The sequence below is a fragment of the Platichthys flesus genome, chromosome 13 (genome assembly GCF_949316205.1).
Source record: "Platichthys flesus chromosome 13, fPlaFle2.1, whole genome shotgun sequence".
NCBI lineage: Eukaryota > Metazoa > Chordata > Actinopteri > Pleuronectiformes > Pleuronectidae > Platichthys > Platichthys flesus.
The window spans coordinates 499653-522265 of NC_084957.1; the positions used below are offsets into that span (position 1 = coordinate 499653).

At 46.9% G+C, this 22613-nt stretch overlaps 1 protein-coding gene across 1 annotated transcript in view; it reads left to right on the top strand.

Moving 5' to 3' along the window:
- ttn.2 (titin, tandem duplicate 2) overlaps positions 1 to 22613 on the top strand; it is a 174511-nt gene that overhangs the window by 38597 nt on the left and 113301 nt on the right. Inside the window, exons 44-64 of the mRNA XM_062402154.1 lie at positions 9367 to 9648; positions 13016 to 13294; positions 13393 to 13674; positions 13768 to 14046; positions 14391 to 14678; positions 14794 to 15072; positions 15470 to 15751; positions 16000 to 16278; positions 16577 to 16864; positions 17592 to 17879; positions 18000 to 18290; positions 18500 to 18787; positions 19120 to 19230; positions 19312 to 19597; positions 19686 to 19869; positions 19947 to 20030; positions 20318 to 20585; positions 20798 to 21058; positions 21433 to 21642; positions 21748 to 21825; positions 21920 to 21946. Of these exons, the coding sequence (XP_062258138.1) occupies positions 9367 to 9648; positions 13016 to 13294; positions 13393 to 13674; positions 13768 to 14046; positions 14391 to 14678; positions 14794 to 15072; positions 15470 to 15751; positions 16000 to 16278; positions 16577 to 16864; positions 17592 to 17879; positions 18000 to 18290; positions 18500 to 18787; positions 19120 to 19230; positions 19312 to 19597; positions 19686 to 19869; positions 19947 to 20030; positions 20318 to 20585; positions 20798 to 21058; positions 21433 to 21642; positions 21748 to 21825; positions 21920 to 21946 (4914 nt within the window). The remainder of the gene's footprint in view (positions 1 to 9366; positions 9649 to 13015; positions 13295 to 13392; positions 13675 to 13767; positions 14047 to 14390; positions 14679 to 14793; positions 15073 to 15469; positions 15752 to 15999; positions 16279 to 16576; positions 16865 to 17591; positions 17880 to 17999; positions 18291 to 18499; positions 18788 to 19119; positions 19231 to 19311; positions 19598 to 19685; positions 19870 to 19946; positions 20031 to 20317; positions 20586 to 20797; positions 21059 to 21432; positions 21643 to 21747; positions 21826 to 21919; positions 21947 to 22613) is intronic.

The following is a 22613-nucleotide window of genomic DNA, read 5'->3' on the forward strand; positions in this document are numbered from 1 at the left end:
AGCCATCTCCTCCGAGGGGAACTATGTCACCAAATGTGAAAAGAGCAAATATTCCCTTCACATTAAGAGTCTTGAGCCGACCGATCAGGGAGTGTACCTGTGCAAGGCCTCCAACAGTGTCAGCACGGCGACCTTCACCACAGAACTCAAGGTTATCAACAAGCCTGGCTTTGTTAAGACCTTTGAGCCGGTGTCAGCCGCTGTCAATGACCCGCTGAGGCTGGAGTGTCAGGTGGATGAGGACACTGGTGTGACCGTCACCTGGACCAGGGACGGCAAAAAGGTTCACCAGAGCATTGAGTCTAAACTGTCCTTTGAGGACAAGGTGGCTGTCCTTGAGATACCCAAGTCCAAAGTGAAGGACTCTGGGAAATATGTGTGCACAGCCACTAATGAGGCTGGGAGCTCGTCCTGTGAGGCTGTGGTGACAGTTCAAGGTAAGATCTTCAGAGTGATCTTTCCGTTAGCTTCCGTTAGCTTCTGTATGAAAACACACAGACCTCTGTATGAGCGGGTGGGTTATTGCTGATACTAACACTATGCACTGCTGACTTCTTGCCTTTTCTTCTGCATCTCGTTCAGATTCTTCTGTCACGGTTCTTTTGTTTTTTTTACGTCACTTTGTTTAAACATCTTGGTGTTTTTCAACTAAAAACTCTTTTCAGAGCCTCCGAACTTTGTAAAGAAAATGGAGCCTAAGTTTATCTGGAAACAGGGCATAGCTGCACGCTTACAGTGCACTGTCAAAGGATCGCCCGAACTCCACATCCACTGGTTCTGGAACGAGCGAGAGCTTAGTGATGGTGGAAAATATAAAATCTCTTTTAAGACCGGAGTTGCCACTTTGGAGATTCTGAACCTCGTGGTCACAGACAGTGGAAGTTACACCTGTGAGGTGTCAAATAATGCTGGCAGCGAGAACTGCAACACCCTCATATCTGTGAAAGGTTTGTCTCATCTCAGATTGACTTTACACTCATTGTTCAGTTCAGAGAAGCTTTGGTATTAACTACGAACACTTTATCTGGCACCAGAGCCACCAAGCATTAGAACCGAGCTTCGGACGGTGGAGGCGGTGAAGGGCGCCGCTGCACAGCTGGAGTGTGAGATCAGAGGGACGGCGCCTTTTGAAATCAGCTGGTTAAAAAACAAGAAAACCATCACCAGCGATCAGAAATATAAAATAATCTCTCAGGATTCCGTGTCACGGCTGGAGATCCAGACATTTGAGAGTGCAGATGTTGGAGATTATCAGTGTGTCATATCTAACGATGTGGGGAAAGTCACCTCAAAGGCTTTAGCTAAACTTAAAGGTTAGTACGAGTTTTATTAAACTGGGGCTGAGGTTCAATCTTGTGCTTTAGATTCAGTTTGAACTAATCATGTGTTTTCCAGAACCACCAACCTTCTCAAAGAGGGTTGAGGGCGCCACAGCAGTACTGGGAAATACAGTAAAGCTACAGGGAACCATTAAAGGCTCTGCACCCATCACTGTTAAATGGACGAAAGACTCTGAAATACTCAGAGATGATGATCCAAATATCAAGCTGGCGTTTGAGAACAACGTTGCAAGCTTATTGATAACAACAGTGGCCATCAGTCATGGCGGCAAGTATTCGTGCCAAGCCGAGAATGAGGCGGGGCAACAAAAAAGCGAAGCCACGTTGACCGTCCAAGGTCAGATGACATTTGATGCCGAGATTTTAGTTTCAGATTAGATTCTATAGATTCTTGTGGCTTCACGCTTATGTCTAGATAACAAACGGGTTTGTCTTGTCCCAGAACCTGCAAGAATCCTAGAACCTGCCGAGTCCATTAGTGTGACCGCAGGAGACTCAGCCACATTGGAGTGCACGCTCTCTGGAAGCCCAGAGCTCAAAGTGAAGTGGTTGAAAGACGGGAAGGAGATGGTCAGTGGCCGTAAATATAAAATGACTCTGAAGGACAAAGTCGCCACCATGAAGATTCTTACGGCAGAAAAAGGCGACACGTCCGAGTACAAGATGGAGGTGTCGAATAAGGTCGGGAAAGACCAGTGCACGTGCTCCGTCACGGTCTTAGGTCAGTTTGGGTCTCTGCTATTTCAATGATTTACAATATCTATGCAGTTTCATAATTAAATAAGATTAGTTCAAAGTCTATATTTATTAATTAGGTTTGTAAAAAACGTCATCAAACTGTATTCACATCTTTTGAGACATTCGTCAAGTCAGTGTCTTCAAACTGAGACGTTGCAATAACTTTGATAAACTGGTTTATTTGTGTGAGTTTCATCTCAGTGCTGCTTCTTCTAAACAGAATGAAACTGTATTAACATATGAGCTACTCTTTCTTCAACAACCAGATCGGATAATGCCTCCAACTTTCACCAAGACCCTGAAAAGAGTCGATGGTAACGTTGGTAATGACATCTCCATGGAGTGTAAGGTGTCAGGCTCCCAGCCAATGACCATATGTTGGTTCAAAGACGACCAGGAGGTCACGTCAGGGTCTAAATTCCAGCCTGAGTTCAAAGACAGCTCTGTGACACTGAGAATAACACACCTGCAGAAATCTGACTCTGGAGTTTACAAATGCAGAGCCACCAACTCAGCCGGCTTTAAAGAAACCAGCGGCACGCTCTATGTCAAAGGTTATTACTGCCTGGCTAATGTTGTTCTTCAGTTTGTTGTTTTTAATCCTTGAATTATTTCATAGTAATGTGAAATATACATTGTGTTTTGTTACCGGCCCGCAGAGCCCCCTGTGTTCACTGTGAAACCAGACAACCAGGATGTTATTCCAGGAACCACAGTTTCCTTCAAAGCAGCTTTCACTGGAACAGCTCCTCTGGTGGTGAAGTGGTTCAGAGAGGAGAAGGAGCTTCTCACTGGAGGCACATGTTACATAAAGAAAGATGCTTCCTCAAGCTCATTGGAGCTTCACTCTGTGAAACCCAGTGATTCTGCTCAATACACATGTCAAGTATCCAACGACGCCGGAAAGGTGGACTGCAGCGCGGGGCTGTTTGTGAAAGGTGCCTGTCGTCAGCGTCTCTGTTTTCTCCAGTGTCATCAACTCGTCTTTTGATACGAACGTTATGTCTTCATCCGTTAACGAGTGTTGACCTCTTCTCTCAGAACCTCCCGTCTTTGTGCAGAAGCTTCAGACGACCCAGCTGGTCACCAGCGGCGCCTCGTCCAGCCTGGAGTGCAAAGTGACGGGCAGCCCCGTGATCACGTTCAAGTGGTTCAAAGATGAAATTGAGATCAGCTCCGCTCATAAATACACAATGACCATGACTGACTTGGTGGCATCTCTGGAGATGGTTGAGTGCACGGTGAAGGACAGTGGAGATTATGTGTGTGTCGCGTCCAGCGAGGCAGGAAGTGATCGCTGCAGCAGCACGGTCACAGTCAAAGGTCGGTTTAATCAAGTTTTCAGTGAATCACTAGGAAATTAAGACTTTTATTGTGACACTGAAGATATTTTTCTTCTCTTTTGTTGTGAAGACAAATCAGTGAAGGTGTCACACTAGCCTGGTGACCAGTGAGGTGTAGCCTCTCTATAGACTAACAACTGATGTGTTAAATGTCATCAGAGCTATAGAACTAATTCAGAAAAGTAATCTGTTCATTTTCTCAATATAACTCAAGTCAATTATTAGTATCCATCATCCTCATGTCACGTGTGGTCCAGTGGTCGTCCTCACACACCTGCTGTTTTCTTCTAGAACCACCGTTGTTTGTTCGAACCTTGGAGCCCAGAGATGTGGTGAAAGGTTCTGAGATGATCCTGGAAAGCCAGGTCTCTGGTTCTGCCCCTTTCACTGTGTCATTTTCTAAGAACGCTAAACCCATTCGAAACGATAAGAGACACAGGATCACTGTGAAAGAGGACCTGGTGGCGCTGCAGGTCCTGGCAGTCGAGACAGGAGACGTTGGCTCCTACCAATGTGTGGTAGAGAATGAGGTGGGGAGGACAGCCTGTGATTGTCAAGTAACGCTCAAAGGTTGGTTCAGAAGGATTTGTAAAGTCTGAGTTAACAAGGTTAACATTCCACAAAGACGGCAATAACATGAATGTGAATCTTTTCTCGTAGAACCACCATCATTTGTGCAAAAGCTGGAGAACCTCAGTTTGTTGGTGGGGAACCAGGTTTCTCTGAGGTGCAGTCTGAAGGGCTCAGAGCCCATGACTGTGTCCTGGCTTAAAGACAACCATGAGCTCAAAGAGGCTGAATATATTCAGATCACATATGAGAACAGCACCGCTCTGCTGCACATCACCAGCTTACAGAGCAAACATGGAGGCAAATACAGCTGCCAGGCCCAGAATCAGGCCGGGAGCCAGACGTGCTCCGCTGTGTTGACTGTCAAAGGTTAGATCCTGTGGAACTGTAAAATGATTCTGTTTGAGTGTGTTCAGATCTTTATCAACTCATGAAGTGAAGTCCTTTTAATGTGAACCAGCCGGGTGTTTCAGAGGGAAACTGAACGAGGTTCCATTCTATTCTTTATTGGCACAGGCCAATCATTTCCATCTAATTAACACATGTGTCAGACGTTAACAAGAATAAGTTAAAGCTCGACTTCTTTTACTTTTCATCCTGCAGGGAATTTGTCATTGGTCCTTTTCATGAGAGTCATCCTCTGTCAAATCATAGTTTACACACCATCACAGATATTAAGGACATTTTCAGGCTGATTTGATCACATGATTCCCCCAAAAAGTTCAAACTTTGTCAGACCGTATCTCCTTAAATGATAATAATCCTCACAGGTGACCATATCAGCAACCACTTAATGTCTTTATACGATACGGCCCACAGATGTGACGACACGGAATGAACCACGTGATGGATTCACCTGGTTCATTTAATGAAATAACCATTTAAAAGTTCTGACCTTGTGAGTTGATAAAGCCCAAATGGATCTTCACCTCAGTTTGTCACTTTCATCAGCTCTTGGTTCATCGCTCCGTTAATGACGTCAGGTTTGTGATTCTTTGCTGACTGTTGTGTTTGACGTCTCAGAACCAGCTCAGGTCACAGAGGAGGTCAAGTCCATCAGTGTGACTCAGGGGGATCCAGCCACGCTCGAGGCCAGATTCTCAGGCACAAAGCCCCTGAAGGCCCGATGGCTGAAGGCTGGAAAAGAGATGACGTCAGGCCAGAGATTTAAAGTTCAGAGCACGGACACCAGCTCTGTGCTCAAGATTATCAAGACTGACAAAAGTGACAGTGGTGAATACGTCTTTGAGGTTTCAAATGACGTCGGCCAAAGTTCTTGCGAAGCCAGGCTCACTGTTCTTGGTCAGTTGTTTATGTGAAAGCTAATATTTGTTTATTTTAATTTTACCTGGAACATTGTTTCTCACCTCTTCTGTCTTTTACCGATGTTAGATCAAATAATTCCACCGTCTTTCACAAGAAGACTGAAGCAGGCAGAAGGAATCAAAGGGTCGTTTGCTCATCTGGATTGTCTCGTGTCTGGCTCGCTGCCGATAACCATCCAGTGGTACAAAGACAAGAACGAGATCCAGACTGATGACAAACAGAAATGCACATTCTTTGAGAATGTTGCTTTGCTGGAGATCTCTAATCTTGATGCTAAAGATAGCGGCAGCTACACCTGCATTGCCAAAAACAAAGCAGGAACGGTCCAGTGCTCTGGGATCTTATTTGTTAAAGGTTTGTTGTTGTAGTAAAGAAACACAACGAACCGTTGGAAGATCTGCAGATTTCACCAGGTTTGTTCTTTCTCTTCCAGAACCTCCATGTATTCTTGAAAAGCCTGAGTCCATGAACGTGTTGCCGGGCTCTAAGGTCCAGTTTAACGTTCTGCTCTCTGGCACGCCGCCACTAACCATCAAATGGTTCAATAACAAGAAGGAGATTCTGTCCAGTGCCGGCTGCTCCGTGACCAAAGACAACACCTGCAGCTCATTGGAGCTTCTCTTTGCTAAAACCTCTGATTCTGGAGAATATGTGTGTGAGATCCAGAACGACGTCGGCTCCACTTCCTGTCAGACGACACTCTTTGTCAAAGGTCAATGGTCTTTGTGTGACACTGAGTTAATACGTATGTTTCCATCCATATGTTCTTATGTGCTTTAGTGCATCTTGAATTTAAATGAGTGTCTTTCCTTCGGCGTCACACTGATCCTCCACTTCTCTATAGAGGATGAATTTAAAACTCTTGAACGTGCTCGTAGGACTTAATCAAAGGTCGGACTCTATTTCTCCAGACCTCAAGTCTTCTCCGTTTAGTCTGATCCAAAGTATCTGGTGTGAAAGGTTCCTCTGACCATGGTCAAGACTAGGGACCAACATTTAATCTGACCGAAACAAGTGGTCTGGGTCTGGATCAGACTGAACCATGGTGCGGTTCGAGAATCAAAGAAACCTGATAGCAACCAGATGTTGTGGAAACACTCTGATGTGTTTAAAGTCTGAGAAACATTTGGATGGAAACTTAAACACTTTCAACTTTATAGAGATCACAGATTTTCTCATCGTCTTTCTCATGGTGACATCAATCATCTTATTTTATACTGTAGAGCCTCCTACGTTCGTACGGACTCCGGCCCGTGTGTCTGTGGTCCGTGTCGGGCAGAGTAAAGTCTTTGAGTGTCACGTGGCCGGCACACCTGAGATAGATGTCTGCTGGTTCAAGGAAGGTTCGGAGATCCTCCCCAGTGATCGGTTCAAGATCTCCTTCACTAACTCTGTGGCCACTCTGGAAGTCTGTGGGCCTGAGAGCAAAGACGGTGGGATTTACTACTGTGAGGCTCGTAATGAGGCCGGCAGCGAGAGCTGCAGCATGGAGCTCAAGGTCAAAGGTCAGTTGTGTCAGAGGACATGATGACAGTGTTTAAGAATAAAGACTTCAAAGAACACTAGGAGGCCGTCTTTCCTAAATTGTGCACTTCATTTCAGTTTTTAGTTTTAAAGGAAACATATGATGTATTTTTCATCGTGTGTAAGTTTTAAAATGCAATTGGAACCAGTTGACCAATCAGAGCGAGCTAAAACTAAGCGATTGAGACAGAAGCTGAAAAGAGACAGTCTGAGAAAACCAATGTTTTCTGAGCATTTTACAGAAATAACACAAATTAAAATCATCAACCTGAAGATGGATTGAATATTTCCTCTTGTGTAAAGTGAATCCTCTATATACTGGCAACCTAACCCTCCTAATGGATACCATTATAGTGGACATGTGTCTTAGATTTATTTCCATAGGAAACCTCTAGAAAGAAATGTAAAGAAAAGACCGGCTCCTAAAATATGAAGGAAGTGAGTAAAGTCCGGTTCCTGTTTCCTCTCATGTCAGAACCGCCTTCGTTCGTCAGAGAGCTGACTCCAGTGGAAGTAGTGAAAGGCTCCAGTGCCTGTTTTGAGAGTCAGGTTTCTGGGACGGGTCCATTTGAAATCTCGTGGCACAAAGATGCAAAGGAGATCAAACCCAGCGCCAAACATGGCTTCTCCCAGATGAACGATGCTGTGGGTCTAGAGGTGCACAGATGTGAAGCTGTGGATGTGGGTGAATATCAGTGTACTGTGGCCAGCGAGGTGGGCAGCTGCACCTGTAAGACCACGCTGAAGCTCAAAGGTCCGTCTGATCACAGATCACATTTTTATCTCCTGAGGTGACGATTGAGTGTTTAATTAACATTTCACTGGTTTTCTCAAATAGAACCACCAACATTTACCAGCAGGATTGAGAACAGCGCCACTGTCTTGGGTCACATGGCCGAGTTTCAGTGTGTCGTGCAGGGTTCTCCCACTCTCTCTGTACAATGGCAGAAAGATGAGAGCTGGATTTTGGAAGATCCAAAGATTGAGAGAACATTTGAGAACAATGTGGCCACTCTTAGGATTCCTGCCTGTGAGGCCACTCACAGTGGGAGATACACCTGTCAGGTGGTCAACCAGGCGGGGCAGGACAGATGCTTTGCTGCCCTCACAGTGCAAGGTACACGTTAACTGATCACCGGTTTTGACATGGTCTTGATGTGTCGCTCAGACACTAAATGAATGTTTGACTTTCCTTTCCCTTCTAGAGCCTCCTCAGATCACAGAGAAACCAGAGGTGTTAAAGGTCACAGCTGGAGACCCGGTCAGTCTGGACTGTAGAGTAACAGGTTCCCCTGAGCTCAAAGTGAAATGGATGAAAGATGGTAAAGAGCTTCAGTCCATCAGGCAGCACAAACTGAGCTTTGAGAACAACACGAGCAGCTTGAAGCTTCAGTCGGCTCACAAAGAGGACGATGGAGAATACTTGTTCCAGGTGTCAAACCACATCAGCAGCTGCTCCTGCAAAGTCAGGGTGATCGTACTAGGTCGGTGTAAAACTCGTGTAACACCTGAGGTACAGTTTAGACACGTTGAACACAGTGTAATTATTATCATTCTCTCCTGGGAACAGAGCAAGTGATTCCTCCAAGCTTCATCAAACCACTGGTAGACATGAAGGAGATCTTGGGCTCCTTTGTTCAGATATATTGCAAAATCTCCGGCTCCCTCCCGATCTGCGTGGAGTGGCAGAAGGACGGGGCCAAAATCTCCAGTGGTGTGAAACACAAACTCATTCAGCAGGACAATGCTGTGTCTATCGAGATCGAGCAGCTGGACAGATCCGATGCAGGATCGTACTCTTGTAAACTGACCAATCCAGCAGGGAGCTGTCAGAGCAGTGCCTCTCTCTTGGTCAAAGGTCAGAACGTGATCTCCAGTGTGAGTGGTCATTTAATCCTCAACCAAAATGTGACTGTGTCTTCACCCTGCTCCGTCTCGTTTCCTTCAGAACCTCCGAGCTTCACGGCTCTGCCCGAGTCCCAGGCAGCTCTACCCAACTCCACTGTACGCTTTAAAAGCTCTTTTAAGGGAACCGCTCCGTTCACTGTGAAATGGTTCAAAGACGACTCGGAGCTCATGACCGGGCCCACGTGTTTCACTGGGCTGGAGGTGACCAGCTGCTTCTTAGAGCTCTACTCAGTGGCTGTGGCCCAGAGCGGAGCGTACTGCTGTCAAGTCAGTAACGAGGCTGGCTCTATACAGTGTAGTGCCGACCTGACAGTCAAAGGTTGGATCCTCCTCTTTTAATTCAATTATTCTGGCTGTTTTCATTTCACCCGCTTCACTGGATAAAACAGGGATTCTGTCTCGTTTTCTCAGCTTCGCAGAACCTTCATGTTTTCATTTGAAGCTATTTTGCTGCTGAAGCTTATCAACAACCATTTGTTCCATTTGTGTTGCGTTTGTATTTGACACAACATCCTGCGTCTGCTGCTAACCCATCACTGTCAGCTGACATCCTGCCTGTCACCACCAAGTCTCTTCTTGCTTCCAGCAGCTAACATGTCTGTACTTTGGCATTACAGAACCGCCCGAGTTTGTGCTGAAGCTCCCTGCCACTAAGTTTGTGAAGCAGAGCGATTCGCTCCGCCTGGAGTGTAAAGTCAGTGGCACAGCTCCTCTGAAAGTGACCTGGTACAAACACGACTCCAAGGTCACAGACGGGGTCAACCTCAGGACATCCTTTGTTGACTCGGTGGCAGTCCTGGAACTGCTCTCCGCCAGCTTTGATGATGATGGAGTTTACACCTGTGAAGCTCAGAATGAAGCTGGCAGTGTGAGCTGCAGCAGCACACTGACTGTGAAAGGTCAGCTCCCTGATTCCTAACGGTCCTGTACTCACGATTCTGATGTCATCCGGTTCTTGTGTTATTGCTTAAAGCTGATGTCCGTAACATCGTTAAAGACATGCACCTCGACTCGAGAGATCCTTCCACAACTCCACATCCTATCTAGAGTCAAGATCCCATCTACAACATCTAAACATCATTTCCTCATTATTTCAACATCTTGTCCCCAAAAATCTGGCAGCTGTAGTTCCATCAAACATCCACAAGTCAGCCATCTTGGGCTGTCGACCCAAAGTCACAAATAAATCCATCATATTATTAAAACCATCAGATAAAGATCAGCTGTCCGTACTGTACTTCCAACAATCTCAGCTCTCGTCCCAAACATCTTCCAAAACATCTCAGCTCTCGTCCCAAACATCTTCCGCAACATCTCAGCTCTCGTCCCAAACATCTTCCGCAACATCTCAGCTCTCGTCCCAAACATCTTCCGCAACATCTCAGCTCTCGTCCCAAACATCTTCCGCAACATCTCAGCTCTCGTCCCAAACATCTTCCACAACATCTCAGCTCTCGTCCCAAACATCTTCCACAACATCTCAGCTCTCGTCCCAAACATCTTCCACAACATCTCAGCTCTCGTCCCATAGATCTTCCACAACATCTCAGCTCTCGTCCCAAACATCTTCCGCAACATCTCAGCTCTCGTCCCAAACATCTTCCACAACATCTCAGCTCTCGTCCCAAACATCTTCCACAACATCTCAGCTCTCGTCCCAAACGTCTTCCACAACATCTCAGCTCTCGTCCCAAACATCTTCCACACATCATCTCAGCTCTCGTCCCAAAGGTCTTCCACAACATCTTAGCTCTCGTCCCAAACATCTTCCACACAACATCTCAGCTCTCGTCCCAAACATCTTCCACAACATCTCAGCTCTCGTCCCAAACATCTTCCACAACATCTCAGCTCTCGTCCCAAACATCTTCCACAACATCTCAGCTCTCGTCCCAAACATCTTCCACAACATCTCAGCTCTCGTCCGAAACATCTTCCGCAACATCTCAGCTCTCGTCCCAAACATCTTCCACAACATCTCAGCTCTCGTCCCAAACATCTTCCACAACATCTCAGCTCTCGTCCCAAACATCTTCCACAACATCTCAGCTCTCGTCCCAAACATCTTCCACACATCATCTCAGCTCTCGTCCCAAAGGTCTTCCACAACATCTTAGCTCTCGTCCCAAACATCTTCCACAACATCTTAGCCCTCGTCCCAAACATCTTCCACACCTCATCTCAGCTCTCGTCCCAACCATCTTCCAAAACATCTCAGCTCTCGTCCCAAACATCTTCCGCAACATCTCAGCTCTCGTCCCAAACATTTTCCACAACATCTCAGCTCTCGTCCCAAACATCTTCCACAACATCTCATCTCTCGTCCCAAACATCTTCCACAACATCTTAGGTCTCGTCCCAAACATTTTCCACACAACATCTCAGCTCTCGTTCCAAACATCTTCCACACCTCATCTCAGCTCTCGTCCCAAACATCTTCCGCAACATCTTAGGTCTCGTCCCAAACATTTTCCACACAACATCTCAGCTCTCGTTCCAAACATCTTCCACACAACATCTCAGCTCTCGTCCCAAACATTTTCCACACCTCATCTCAGCTCTCGTCCCAAACATCTTCCACAACATCTTAGGTCTCGTCCCAAACATCTTCCACAACATCTCAGCTCTCGTCCCAAACATCTTCCACAACATCTTAGGTCTCGTCCCAAACATTTTCCAAACAACATCTCAGCTCTCGTCCCAAACATCTTCCGCAACATCTTAGGTCTCGTCCCAAACATCTTCCACACCTCATCTCAGCTCTCGTTCCAAACATCTTCCGCAACATCTTAGCTCTCGTCCCACACATCTTCCACACAACATCTCAGCTCTCGTTCCAAACATCTTCCACACCTCATGTCAGCTCTCGTCCCAAACATCTTCCGCAACATCTTAGGTCTCGTCCCAAACATCTTCCACACCTCATCTCAGCTCTCGTTCCAAACATCTTCCGCAACATCTTAGCTCTCGTCCCAAACATCTTCCACACAACATCTCAGCTCTCGTTCCAAACATCTTCCACACCTCATGTCAGCTCTCGTCCCAAACATCTTCCGCAACATCTTAGGTCTCGTCCCAAACATCTTCCACACCTCATCTCAGCTCTCGTTCCAAACAGCTTCCGCAACATCTTAGCTCTCGTCCCAAACATCTTCCACAACATCTTAGCTCTCGTCCCAAACATCTTCCACACCTCATCTCACCTCTCGTCCCAAACATCTTCCGCAACATCTTAGGTCTCGTCCCAAACATTTTCCACACAACATCTCAGCTCTCATTCCAAACATCTTCCACACCTCATCTCAGCTCTCGTCCCAAACATCTTCCGCAACATCTTAGGTCTCGTCCCAAACATTTTCCACACCTCATCTCAGCTCTCGTCCCAAACATCTTCCACAACATCTTAGGTCTCGTCCCAAACATCTTCCACAACATCTCAGCTCTCGTCCCAAACATCTTCCACAACATCTTAGGTCTCGTCCCAAACATTTTCCAAATAACATCTCAGCTCTCATTCCAAACATCTTCCACAACATCTTAGCTCTCGTCCCAAACATCTTCCGCAACATCTTAGGTCTCGTCCCAAACATTTTCCACACAACATCTCAGCTCTCGTTCCAAACATCTTCCACAACATCTTAGCTCTCGTTCCAAACATCTTCCACAACATCTCAGCTCTCGTCCCAAACATCTTCCACACCTCATCTCAGCTCTCGTCCCAAACATCTTCCGCAACGTCTTAGGTCTCGTCCCAAACATCTTCCACACCTCATCTCAGCTCTCGTTCCAAACAGCTTCCGCAACATCTTAGCTCTCGTCCCAAACATCTTCCACAACATCTTAGCTCTCGTCCCAAACATCTTCCACAACATCTTAGCTCTCGTCCCAAACATCTTCCACACAACATCTCAGCTCTCGTTCCAAACATCTTCCACAACATCTTAGCTCTCGTCCCAAACATCTTCCGCAACATCTTAGCTCTCGTCCCAAACATCTTCCACACAACATCTCAGCTCTCGTTCCAAACATCTTCCGCAACATCTTAGGTCTCGTCCCAAACATTTTCCACACAACATCTCAGCTCTCCTCCCAACCATCTTCCAAAACCACGCCCACCTCTTGATTGTCGTTTCAACTGGACTGTTGTTCCAACAACCTCCCGCCAACAAAACTAAATTGTGAAATCGTGAAGTGTTACGGGTCTCAGCTTTAAGGTCACGTCATGGATCCCTTTGCCTCATTAACAGTTTGCTCATCTTTTTGTAGATGCCCCATCTTTTGTCAAAGTGCCTGAGCCTGTTGAAGGGCTGAAGGGTAAGGACGTGAGTCTGTACTGCGAGATGAGCGGTACAGCTCCGTTCCAGATCACCTGGTTCAAAGACAGGAAGCCTCTGATGGAGAGCAGGAAATATAAGATGGTGAGCGAGGGCAGCTCAGCCACGCTGCATGTCATTGGGATAGACGCCTCAGATGCCGGCCAATATGAGTGCAAAGTGTCAAACAGTGTAGGAAGTGACACCTGCCAGATGTCAGTTAAACTCAGAGGTCAGTAGAAATTGCGATGATCTCAAATGAAAAACATTAGTTCCAGTTTCATTTGTCACCTTGCTGACTTTCCCCCGATGTTTTTCTCCTCTCTTCAGAGCCTCCGTCGTTCTTGAAGAAACTGTCAAACATGACAGTGATACTGGGAGAGGAGGTGACCCTTGTGGCCACTGTTAAAGGCTCTGAACCCATTACTGTGTCCTGGGTTCAAGACAAGGATCACATTCTCAGGGACGGTGACAACAGGAAAATCACCTGTGAGAACAACCAGGTCGCTCTTAAAGTGTTTAAGGCCGATGCGACTACGGCAGGCAAATACAGCTGCCAACTCAGAAATGATGCTGGGAGTGTGGAGTGTTTCGCTAACTTGACTGTTCTAGGTTTGTAAACATATAATTCTCTCTTTCTCTCGAGTTCTGTCCCCCTGCAGGTTTGATTAAAAACATGTTCTGCTCCTTCTCTGTCGCTTCCAGAACCGGCTATGATCGTGGATAAGCCCGACTCTCTGAGTGTGACGGCAGGAGATATCGCCGCCCTGGAGGTCAAAGTGCGTGGGACCCCAGAGCTCTTCCCCAAGTGGTTCAAGGACGGCGTGGAGCTGGCCTCTGGGAGGAAATACAAGATCTCATTCTCCCGGATGATTTCCAGCCTTAACGTTCTTTCTGCTGAGAAAGTGGACTCTGGAGAATACACGTTTGAGGTCATGAACGAGGTCGGGAAGGACCTGAGCAAAATTAATCTCACCGTCTTAGGTTGGTGTTTTCTCTGAACGTCGGCTTTGATGAGTATTACTGTTCAACTTAGTGACGATGAGATTCTGGAGGAGGGGAACAAAATGGCTGTCGACATGTATTTAGATTCTTTGAGAAGGTTTTCTTCAACAAATTCAACAATTTTGAATATTTACATTATTTTTCAAACCGCAAAAGACTAAAGCTGACATTTAAGGTTTAACTCTTCTGGTTTGAAAATCAGTCAACAGACCATCATGAGTCCTGGACTAATCTCAGTGTTGAGGTTTCATCCCAAACTCTGCAAATGAAAATACATTGAAGTCATACATGTGTCCTGATGCAGCGCTGTTTCTTCCTCATAGATAAGATCATTCCTCCGACCTTCTCCAGGAAGTTGAAGGACTGTAACACAGTTGTCGCTGAAGCCGGAGAGATGGAGTGTAAAGTGTCAGGTTCTCCTCCTTTCACCATCTCTTGGTTCCACGATAGCGAGGAAATTCAGAGTGGACCCAACCATGATATTTCCTTCAGTGAGAACAGCTGCATGCTCAGAGTTCCCTCGCTCAAGCTGTCTGACTCGGGAACGTATAAATGTAAAGCCGTCAACAAGGCAGGATCCAGTGAAACCAGCGCGTTGCTGGTCGTCAAAGGTCAGAAATACTCAAAGTCTCTGATCATTTAAATATTAAGAACCAGAGCAGTTTAAATCTTATGATGTATGATATATCTAAAAAGTATGCTTCCATGTTTGATCTCTGTCCTCAGAACCTCCGTCCTTTGTGGTGCCACCTCAGCCGGTGGAGGCCATGCCGGGCTCTAATGTGACGATCTCAGCGATGGTCAAAGGCAGCGCGCCGCTCAGACTGAAGTGGTTCAGAGGAGCCAAGGAGATCCAGGCGGGACGAGGATGTGATTTCTCCTTGAAGGACAACCAGGTGGTTCTGGAGCTTTTCAATGTGGACAGGTCTCACGCTGGCGAGTACACGTGTCAGATCACCAACGACGCCGGGAAGGAAAGCTGTCCGGTGAATCTCACTGTCAAAGGTCAGACATGTTTGACATTCTTTCAGCCTTCGTGTAGAAACACAGACTGAAGCTCATTCTGTCAGAGGAACCACGTCAAACAATAACACTGCAAGTTACACATGTTTTCCGGGCAATTTGATTCAGATATTTGGAAGTTAAAAATCAGCTGATATAGTATGTTTATTATAAAACTTGTAAATGATCAAACCCATATGACAAAGAAATGTAAATTAAGTTTGATATTTTATAGCTTAACATAAACACAAATATAAACAAATATATAGAATTTTAATTTAGAAAGCTCTCACAGGGGGACACAGATTTTAGACCAGTCAAGTATTTTTCCTGAAACACTGACCTCAGATTTCAAACCATCAGTGTCTGTGTTCACTCTTTGTTCCTCTGTAAACCTCAGAGCCCGCCGCCTTCTCCAAGAAGCTGAAGGACGTGGCGGTGGAGAAGGGGAAACCGTTAACTCTGGAGTGCACGTACACCGGAACACCAAAGATCACAGTGAGCTGGTACAAGGACGGACAGCAAATCTTTGCTTCCTACAAACACAACATCACCACGACGGAGAGCTCCTGCATCCTGGAGTGTCTCAGCACAGACGACAAGGAGGCGGCAGGATGCTACAGCTGCCGAGTGTCCAACGAGGCTGGAGACGACACGTGTGAGGCGGCCGTCTCTATTCTTGGTGAGCTCCCCCTCTCAACTGTTTGTCAGAGACTTAGCTTAGCTCCGTCACTGGATCTCTATGGGATTGTTAGCAGCTCCTTATTAGCTTAGCTTAGCTCAATCATCAGATCCTCTCCTCTCGCCCTGGATGAAAACAGAAACTTGATTGGAGGTGTGGGTGTGTTCTCAGCTCTGATTGGTTACCAGCTTAAAAGAGAGGGCGTCATATTTCTGGTAGATTCTGATGGTTTGTGTTTGTCCCTGCAGAGCCACCGTACTTTGTGGAGTCTCTGGAGCCCATGGAGGTGACCGCCGGCGACGCCGTGTGTCTCAAGTGTCAGGTGGCGGGAACTCCCGAGATCAAGGTGTCGTGGTTCAAGGCTGACGGGAAGGTGCGCTCCAGCCCCACCTGTAAGCTGGAGTACACGAAGGGCGTGGCCTACCTGAAGCTCAGCAAAGCCACCAAGGCCGACATCGGAGAATACAGCTGCAAGGCGGAGAACCGCATCGGCTCCGCCTCCTCCACCTGCAGACTCAACGTTCAAGGTGAAACACCTGATTTACATATTTTGATCTCAAAATAACCACCTATTGTAAAATTAACAAAATCAATTGTCCAGTAAGTTATACAAATTTAACACATTCCATTTCAAAATTAAAGATGAAATAAATAAATGAATGAATACATATATAACCTGTTCTTTATTCAGCATCATATTTAAAAAATCTGCTGTTGTACATTTACATGTATGTTTGATATTACACTTCATGATTTTACTGAAGTACTTGAGTAAATGTACTTAGTTACATTTAGTTACATTACATTTCACGTCTGCTCCACCAGAGGCCAAAACGCCGCCGACCTTCCCTAAGAAGATCACCAGCCTGCAGCAGACGGAGGGGCTGCCGGTCAGGTTCGAGTGCCGTGTCGCCGGCTCCTCCCCCATCGAGGTGTCGTGGCTGAAAGACGGCGAGCCTCTGACTCATGGAAACGACTTCTCGATGCTGTACGATGACAACACGGCCGTGCTGCAGATCGACCACAGTCAGATGAGGCACTCTGGAGAGTTCACCTGCGTGGCCAACAACAGCGTGGGCTCGGCCTCCTGCAGAGCCAAGCTCACCCTGCAAGGTCAGTGAGGAGAGAGCTGATTGGTTGAAGGGTTCTGATGTCATTCTTCAGTTTCTGATCCCAAACACTAACAAATATTCTTCTTCCAGTTTGACTAACCTTAACCTCAATTAAAAGCTGATTTTACTTCAGCTTTACTTTAACATCAATTAAATAAAACTGGTTCCTCAATGAAACCATCGAACATGTCCTGACCCCGTCTGCTTGGGATCTGATCCTGTGTGGGGTCACGAGCCAGAGGTGGAGAACCTCTGACTACAGACTGTGAATAATGATGGACAAAATGATGGACATGCCCAGCTGTCAATCAAGACTGTTCTTATATATTGTCAAATAACTGATTCAAACCAAACTGATCAGAAACATGAACAAACATCAGAAGAACGAGCTGAAACAACAGAAACATCTTAACAGACATTTATTTAACGTCTACTTTTCTTTTACCTCGGTCCTATCTGCTAACATGGAGGAGGTGAGTTCATGTACCGCAGCCAGACACCAGGGGGCGATCAAGATGATTTGAGTTTACTCTAAAGAGACGTTGTGTCATCCATCTTTGTTTACAGTTTATGTTAATGAGAGAGATAAATAAAAACAGAATCTCAGTGAAATATTCATACAATAATAATATTAACAAACTAACGAATATGAAACTTTTCATCTAAACATGTTTTTTGTCGTTGTTCTTGTGGCGTGTTCTTCTTCTCGCTCTTTGACGGACCTGCAGAACCCAGATACCCTCCAGTCTTTGACAGGATGTTGTCACCACAGGAAGTGACAGTGGGCGACAGCATTGAGCTGGAGTGTCACTTGACTGGTTCCGCCCCCATTAAAGTCACATGGTCCAAAGACCACAAAGACATTCGCACTGGGGGGAACTATAAGATGAGCTGCGTGGATAACACGCCGCACCTGACCATCGTGAAGGCAGATAGAGCCGACACAGGGAAGTACTTCTGCCATGCCGCTAACGACGTGGGGAAGGACTCTTGTTCCTCTGACATCACGGTCAAAGGTATTTTAACCCCCGGCCCAAACTCTTATCCCCCCCGGCCCCTCTTCTTTAACTCAAGCCTATGTGATGGCGTTTCTTTGAGCTTCCTGTCCTCACGTCACTTCCCTTTCTGGTTTTCAGAGCGAAAGAACCCTCCAGTGTTCACCAAGAAGCCGTCAGAGCACATCGAGGACATGGAGGGGAAACTGGTGAAGATGGAGGGCCGGGTTTCTGGCTCTCAGCCCATGTCCATCAGCTGGTTCAGAGACAGTGCGGAGATCAGCAGCTCCGACAAATATGACATCAGCTTTAAGAGTAATGTGGCGGTGCTGTGCATCAAGAGCAGCCAGGTGAGCGACAGCGGCAGCTACACCTGCCAGGCCTCCAACGAGGCGGGAAGAGCCTCGTGTGACATCACTGTCGGCATCTCAGGTGGGTGTGGCTTACAGAGGGCACGTTGCGTGTGACTTGTTTTATCGGAGGTTTCACTTCCTCATTTTCTTCTCTTTTATTCTCTTATTTCTTATTTCTTGGTTCTTTTATTCTGACAGTAGAAGTACCGATCATGTTATTAGAAGATGAGGAGTTTTGTAATAGACGTCCCTCTGCTCAGATGGAACCCTCTGTTTTCTCTCCTGCAGAAGCCAAGAAGCCACCGGTCTTCGACGTCTCGCTCAAACCGGTGACGGTGGACGAGGGCGAGAAGCTGAGCCTCAAGTGTCACGTGTGCGGGTCACCTCCTCTGAAGATCCAGTGGATGAAGGACAGGAAGGACCTGACGTCGGCCGGCAGCACCAGGATCAGCTTCTCCGACGGGACGGCCTGCCTGGAGATCAGCCCCGCCTCCAGACACGACGCTGGCGACTACCTCTGCAAGGCGTCCAATGACAGCGGCAGCGAGTTCTGCAAAGCTAAAGTGATGGTTAAAGGTGAGTAAGAGACGACTCATGTCACGGGAGCACCAGCAAGAACATTTAAACACAGTCAGTGGTAGACTGGCTCCACCGGCTGGACACCTGAGGTCATTACATGTTGTAGCTGCTCATTAGAACAACATCTGTCAGTGAACTGGACCTTTCACAAACTGCAGCTTCTCATGTTTCTAGAGGCTTCACTGTTTTCAGCTCATTACAATTATTTTTTCTTTGTCAGTATTTAAAACTGTGACCACGCTTCAAACTATAACTCCATCTTTGGAAACAATATCTGTGTTTTTATTGGAGGAAGAAAACAGCTGTGTATTGTTGTTGTTGTGTTGCAGAGAAACCAGGAGCAGCTCCGCCTCTGGCTGAAGCTCCAGCTGCTGCTCCACCCAAAAAACTGGACAACCTGTTCTTCATTGAACAACCGAAAACTGCACACGTCACTGAGAGTGAGACACACACAAACACACGGCAAACAACGCAACACACAACCTGTGACTGAAGATTAACCGCCACCTGTTCCTCCTCAGAGGGCACCGCCACCTTCATCGCCAAGGTGGGCGGAGACCCAATCCCCAGTGTGAAGTGGATGAAGGGGAAGTGGAGGCAGGTGACGCACGGCGGCCGCATCTCCATCGAGCAGAAGGGCCAGGAGGCCAAGCTGGAGATCAGAGAGGTGACCAAGTCGGACTCGGGCCAGTACAGGTGCGTTGCCTCCAACAACCACGGAGAGATCGAGTGCAACACCGACATGCACGTGGACGAGAAGAAAGAGGCGTCGCTGCTCGAGGGAGACCTCCGAGCCAAACTGAAGAAGTGAGTTTACCAGTTTCTGTCGGTGTCCAGATGTCTGTTGAAATATTCTCCACAAATCCAACCAAACTCTCCTTTGCTTTGTCCTCAGGACGCCATCGAAGCAGAAGAGTCCACAGGAGGAGAAGGACATTGACATCGTGGAGCTGTTGAGGAATGTGGACCCCAAAGAGTACGAGAAGTATGCCCGCATGTACGGCATCACAGACTACCGCGGCCTGCTGCAGGCCATCGAGCAGCTGAAGAAGGAGAAGGCTGAAGAAAGTGGAAGACCGGTAAAGCTCCACCCAGTCAGCTCCTCGTGTGTTCGAGTCCGGAGCAACGTCCTGAGTAATAGTGTTGTTGTTGACAGGAACTGGAACGTGGAGACAGAGAGTCAGACGAGGACATGGCCCGACTGGTGGCCGACCTGCAGAAGAGGATGGAGCGTACAGAGGTCAGGACACATCACACACAGAACATCCACTCAGCACGTTCATGATCATCTGCATAAACAACAAGAAGACTCAGAATCCAACAGCTGATAGACTGAAATAAAAGAGGCTGATAGAGAAGAGCAGAGCCTCCTTGGAGCTCACGTTACCACCGACCAAACCAAACTCTGAGATCCACTTAGGAGTCAGTAGTTGAACAGGAGATCTGCGGCAGGGGAAACATCGTGGGCTAAAATCAGAAAACCTTTCTATCAGTAACCTGGAGCTTTCTGTCTTGTGTCTCTTGCAGCCCGTCACTGTGGTGAAGGACATCTCCGATCAGTCCGTCTTCACCAACAAGGAGGCGGAGTTCGAGTGTGAGATCAAGATCAACTACCCAGAGATCACCCTGTCCTGGTACAAGGGCACGCAGAAACTGGATAACGGTGACAAGTACCACATCAGCATCAGTGGCGACCGCCACCTGCTCAAGATCAAGAAGTGCCAGTCGTACGACCAGGGCAACTACCGGGTGGTCTGTGGGCCGCACATCTCCAGCGCCAAGCTCGCTGTCATGGGTCAGTAAGCACGGTCACTGGATGACTAACTGGGTGAACCAGCTGGTCTCACCTTAACTTGCTGTTCTAGGTTATGAGAGTAATTAAGACCAGTCTTATGTTTTGGTTGGTGCAACAGTTAAGACCAGTCAGTATGAACACCAGTTGGTCACTGGTTGGTGGAAACTGTCCTGTGACGTCCAAACCAACCGGATGTTTGTTTTATTTTTCAGAAGTGGAGGTTGAGAAGCATCTGCAGGACACCTCGGGTAAGGAAGGCCAGTCGTGCTCTCTGTCTTGTCAGTTGTCCGTCCCTAACGTAGAAGCTCACTGGTATAAAAACGGCAAGCAGTTAGAGATGAAGGGCAGGTTCACGTCTGAGGTGAAGCACAAGGTGCAGAAGCTTCTGATCAGAGACCTGAAGCACGAAGACCAGGGTCGATACACCTGCAGGTACCAGCACCTGGAGTCATCAGCCGACCTCTGGGTGGAAGGTTTGTACCTGGAAACCTTCCTGCAACCTTCTAGACGTGGATGTTCTACCAGTTCACTAACCTCTTTGACTCCATCACACAACTAATGTTGGAGATTTGGGGTTTTCCCTCTTTTTTCCGCTCTTTCTTCTTCTGTCTTAACATTCTTTACTGCTCTGCTGTCCCGGAGGAAGTCTGCCATCATCTCATGTGTTGTCTTCTTCCATCTGTCCCGACTCAACACCCCCCCAACAACCAGTCATCATAACTGTCCTCTGATCTTCATTTCTAACCGTGTGGATGTGTTGTCGGTGAAACTACCATTCAGCTGATGTCATACATTCCCAGTTGTGATGCCAAACACATTTACCCATTCACGTCTTTATCTGTTTTAGCCGAGCAAATTCATTTCACCAAACGCATCCACAACGTGGAAGTCAACGAGCGCCAGTCGGCCACCTTTGAGTGTGAGGTGTCGTTTGACAACGCTATCGTGTCATGGTACAAAGACACCTGGGAACTGAAAGAGAGCACAAAGTACAACTTCACAAGCGAGGACAGAAGACATTTCATGGTCATCCGAAACGTGTCCATTGAAGACGAAGGTGTGTAGAGTGCCATCTCGCCCCAAACGCCCGTCACAGCCCTGCAGATTTTTTTCCTGATTGTTTTCCTGAGTGTTAAACGTCTTCATTACTAATCCCATGTAGGCGTGTACTCAGTGATTGTGAGGTTGGAGCCCAGAGGAGAGGCTAAGAGCACAGCTGAGCTTTATTTGTCTGGCAAAGGTACAGTTCCTAGTCAGACGCCACCTTGTATCTTCTGTTCAGCCTTGGTCTCTTTTAGTGTTAAACACTTTTTCACTCTTTCCCTTTTTCACAGAAATTGAATTAGCAATGGTTCCTATGGGTGAGTATTCTGTCTTCTAGAATGTGTCAGGGCATTTCAGGAAATCCTCTTGTTCTCTGTAGAACTGAGCGGCTGGGGCCCCGAGCTAGAGGGGCTCCCTGATAACGATTAGTTAGTGGTCGTCCACATGAGCGACGACTCTGTGAGAACCAGTTAACTTGTGATCCAGAGCCTGCATCACCTGAACGAGGCTGAATGCTGCTGCTCGCTGCCTGAGGCTTTGGAGCAGTGGACTGGTTTATGTTGCGTCCGTTTGTCTGGTCCCCAAAAGTCCCCTAACACACAGAGTGTGACTGGAAACTGATAAACATAGAACCTACAAACAATTGAAGCAAGTAGAACACGTTTAAACTCCCACAGTGAATCTGTGGGAACCAGCAATGAGCTGTAAACACTCTGTTCCTCTTTTGTTTCTGTCACCGTGTTTTTGTGAGTCCGTTTATTTTGTTTATATCGGAACTTGACATAAGTGTAATTGATCGATTCTATAAAACAGAAGCTTCTACCTGTTGCACATCTGACATGATGCTGAACATTAGTAACTAGTGTCTGCAGCCTTCACAGTTAAAGATCTGCTAACTGGCTGATGCTACAAGCCTCTTACTGGTAAACTTGTCAAATATAGATCAGGTCAAAATAAAGAGAAAGAATTTGGACTTTTTTTCCT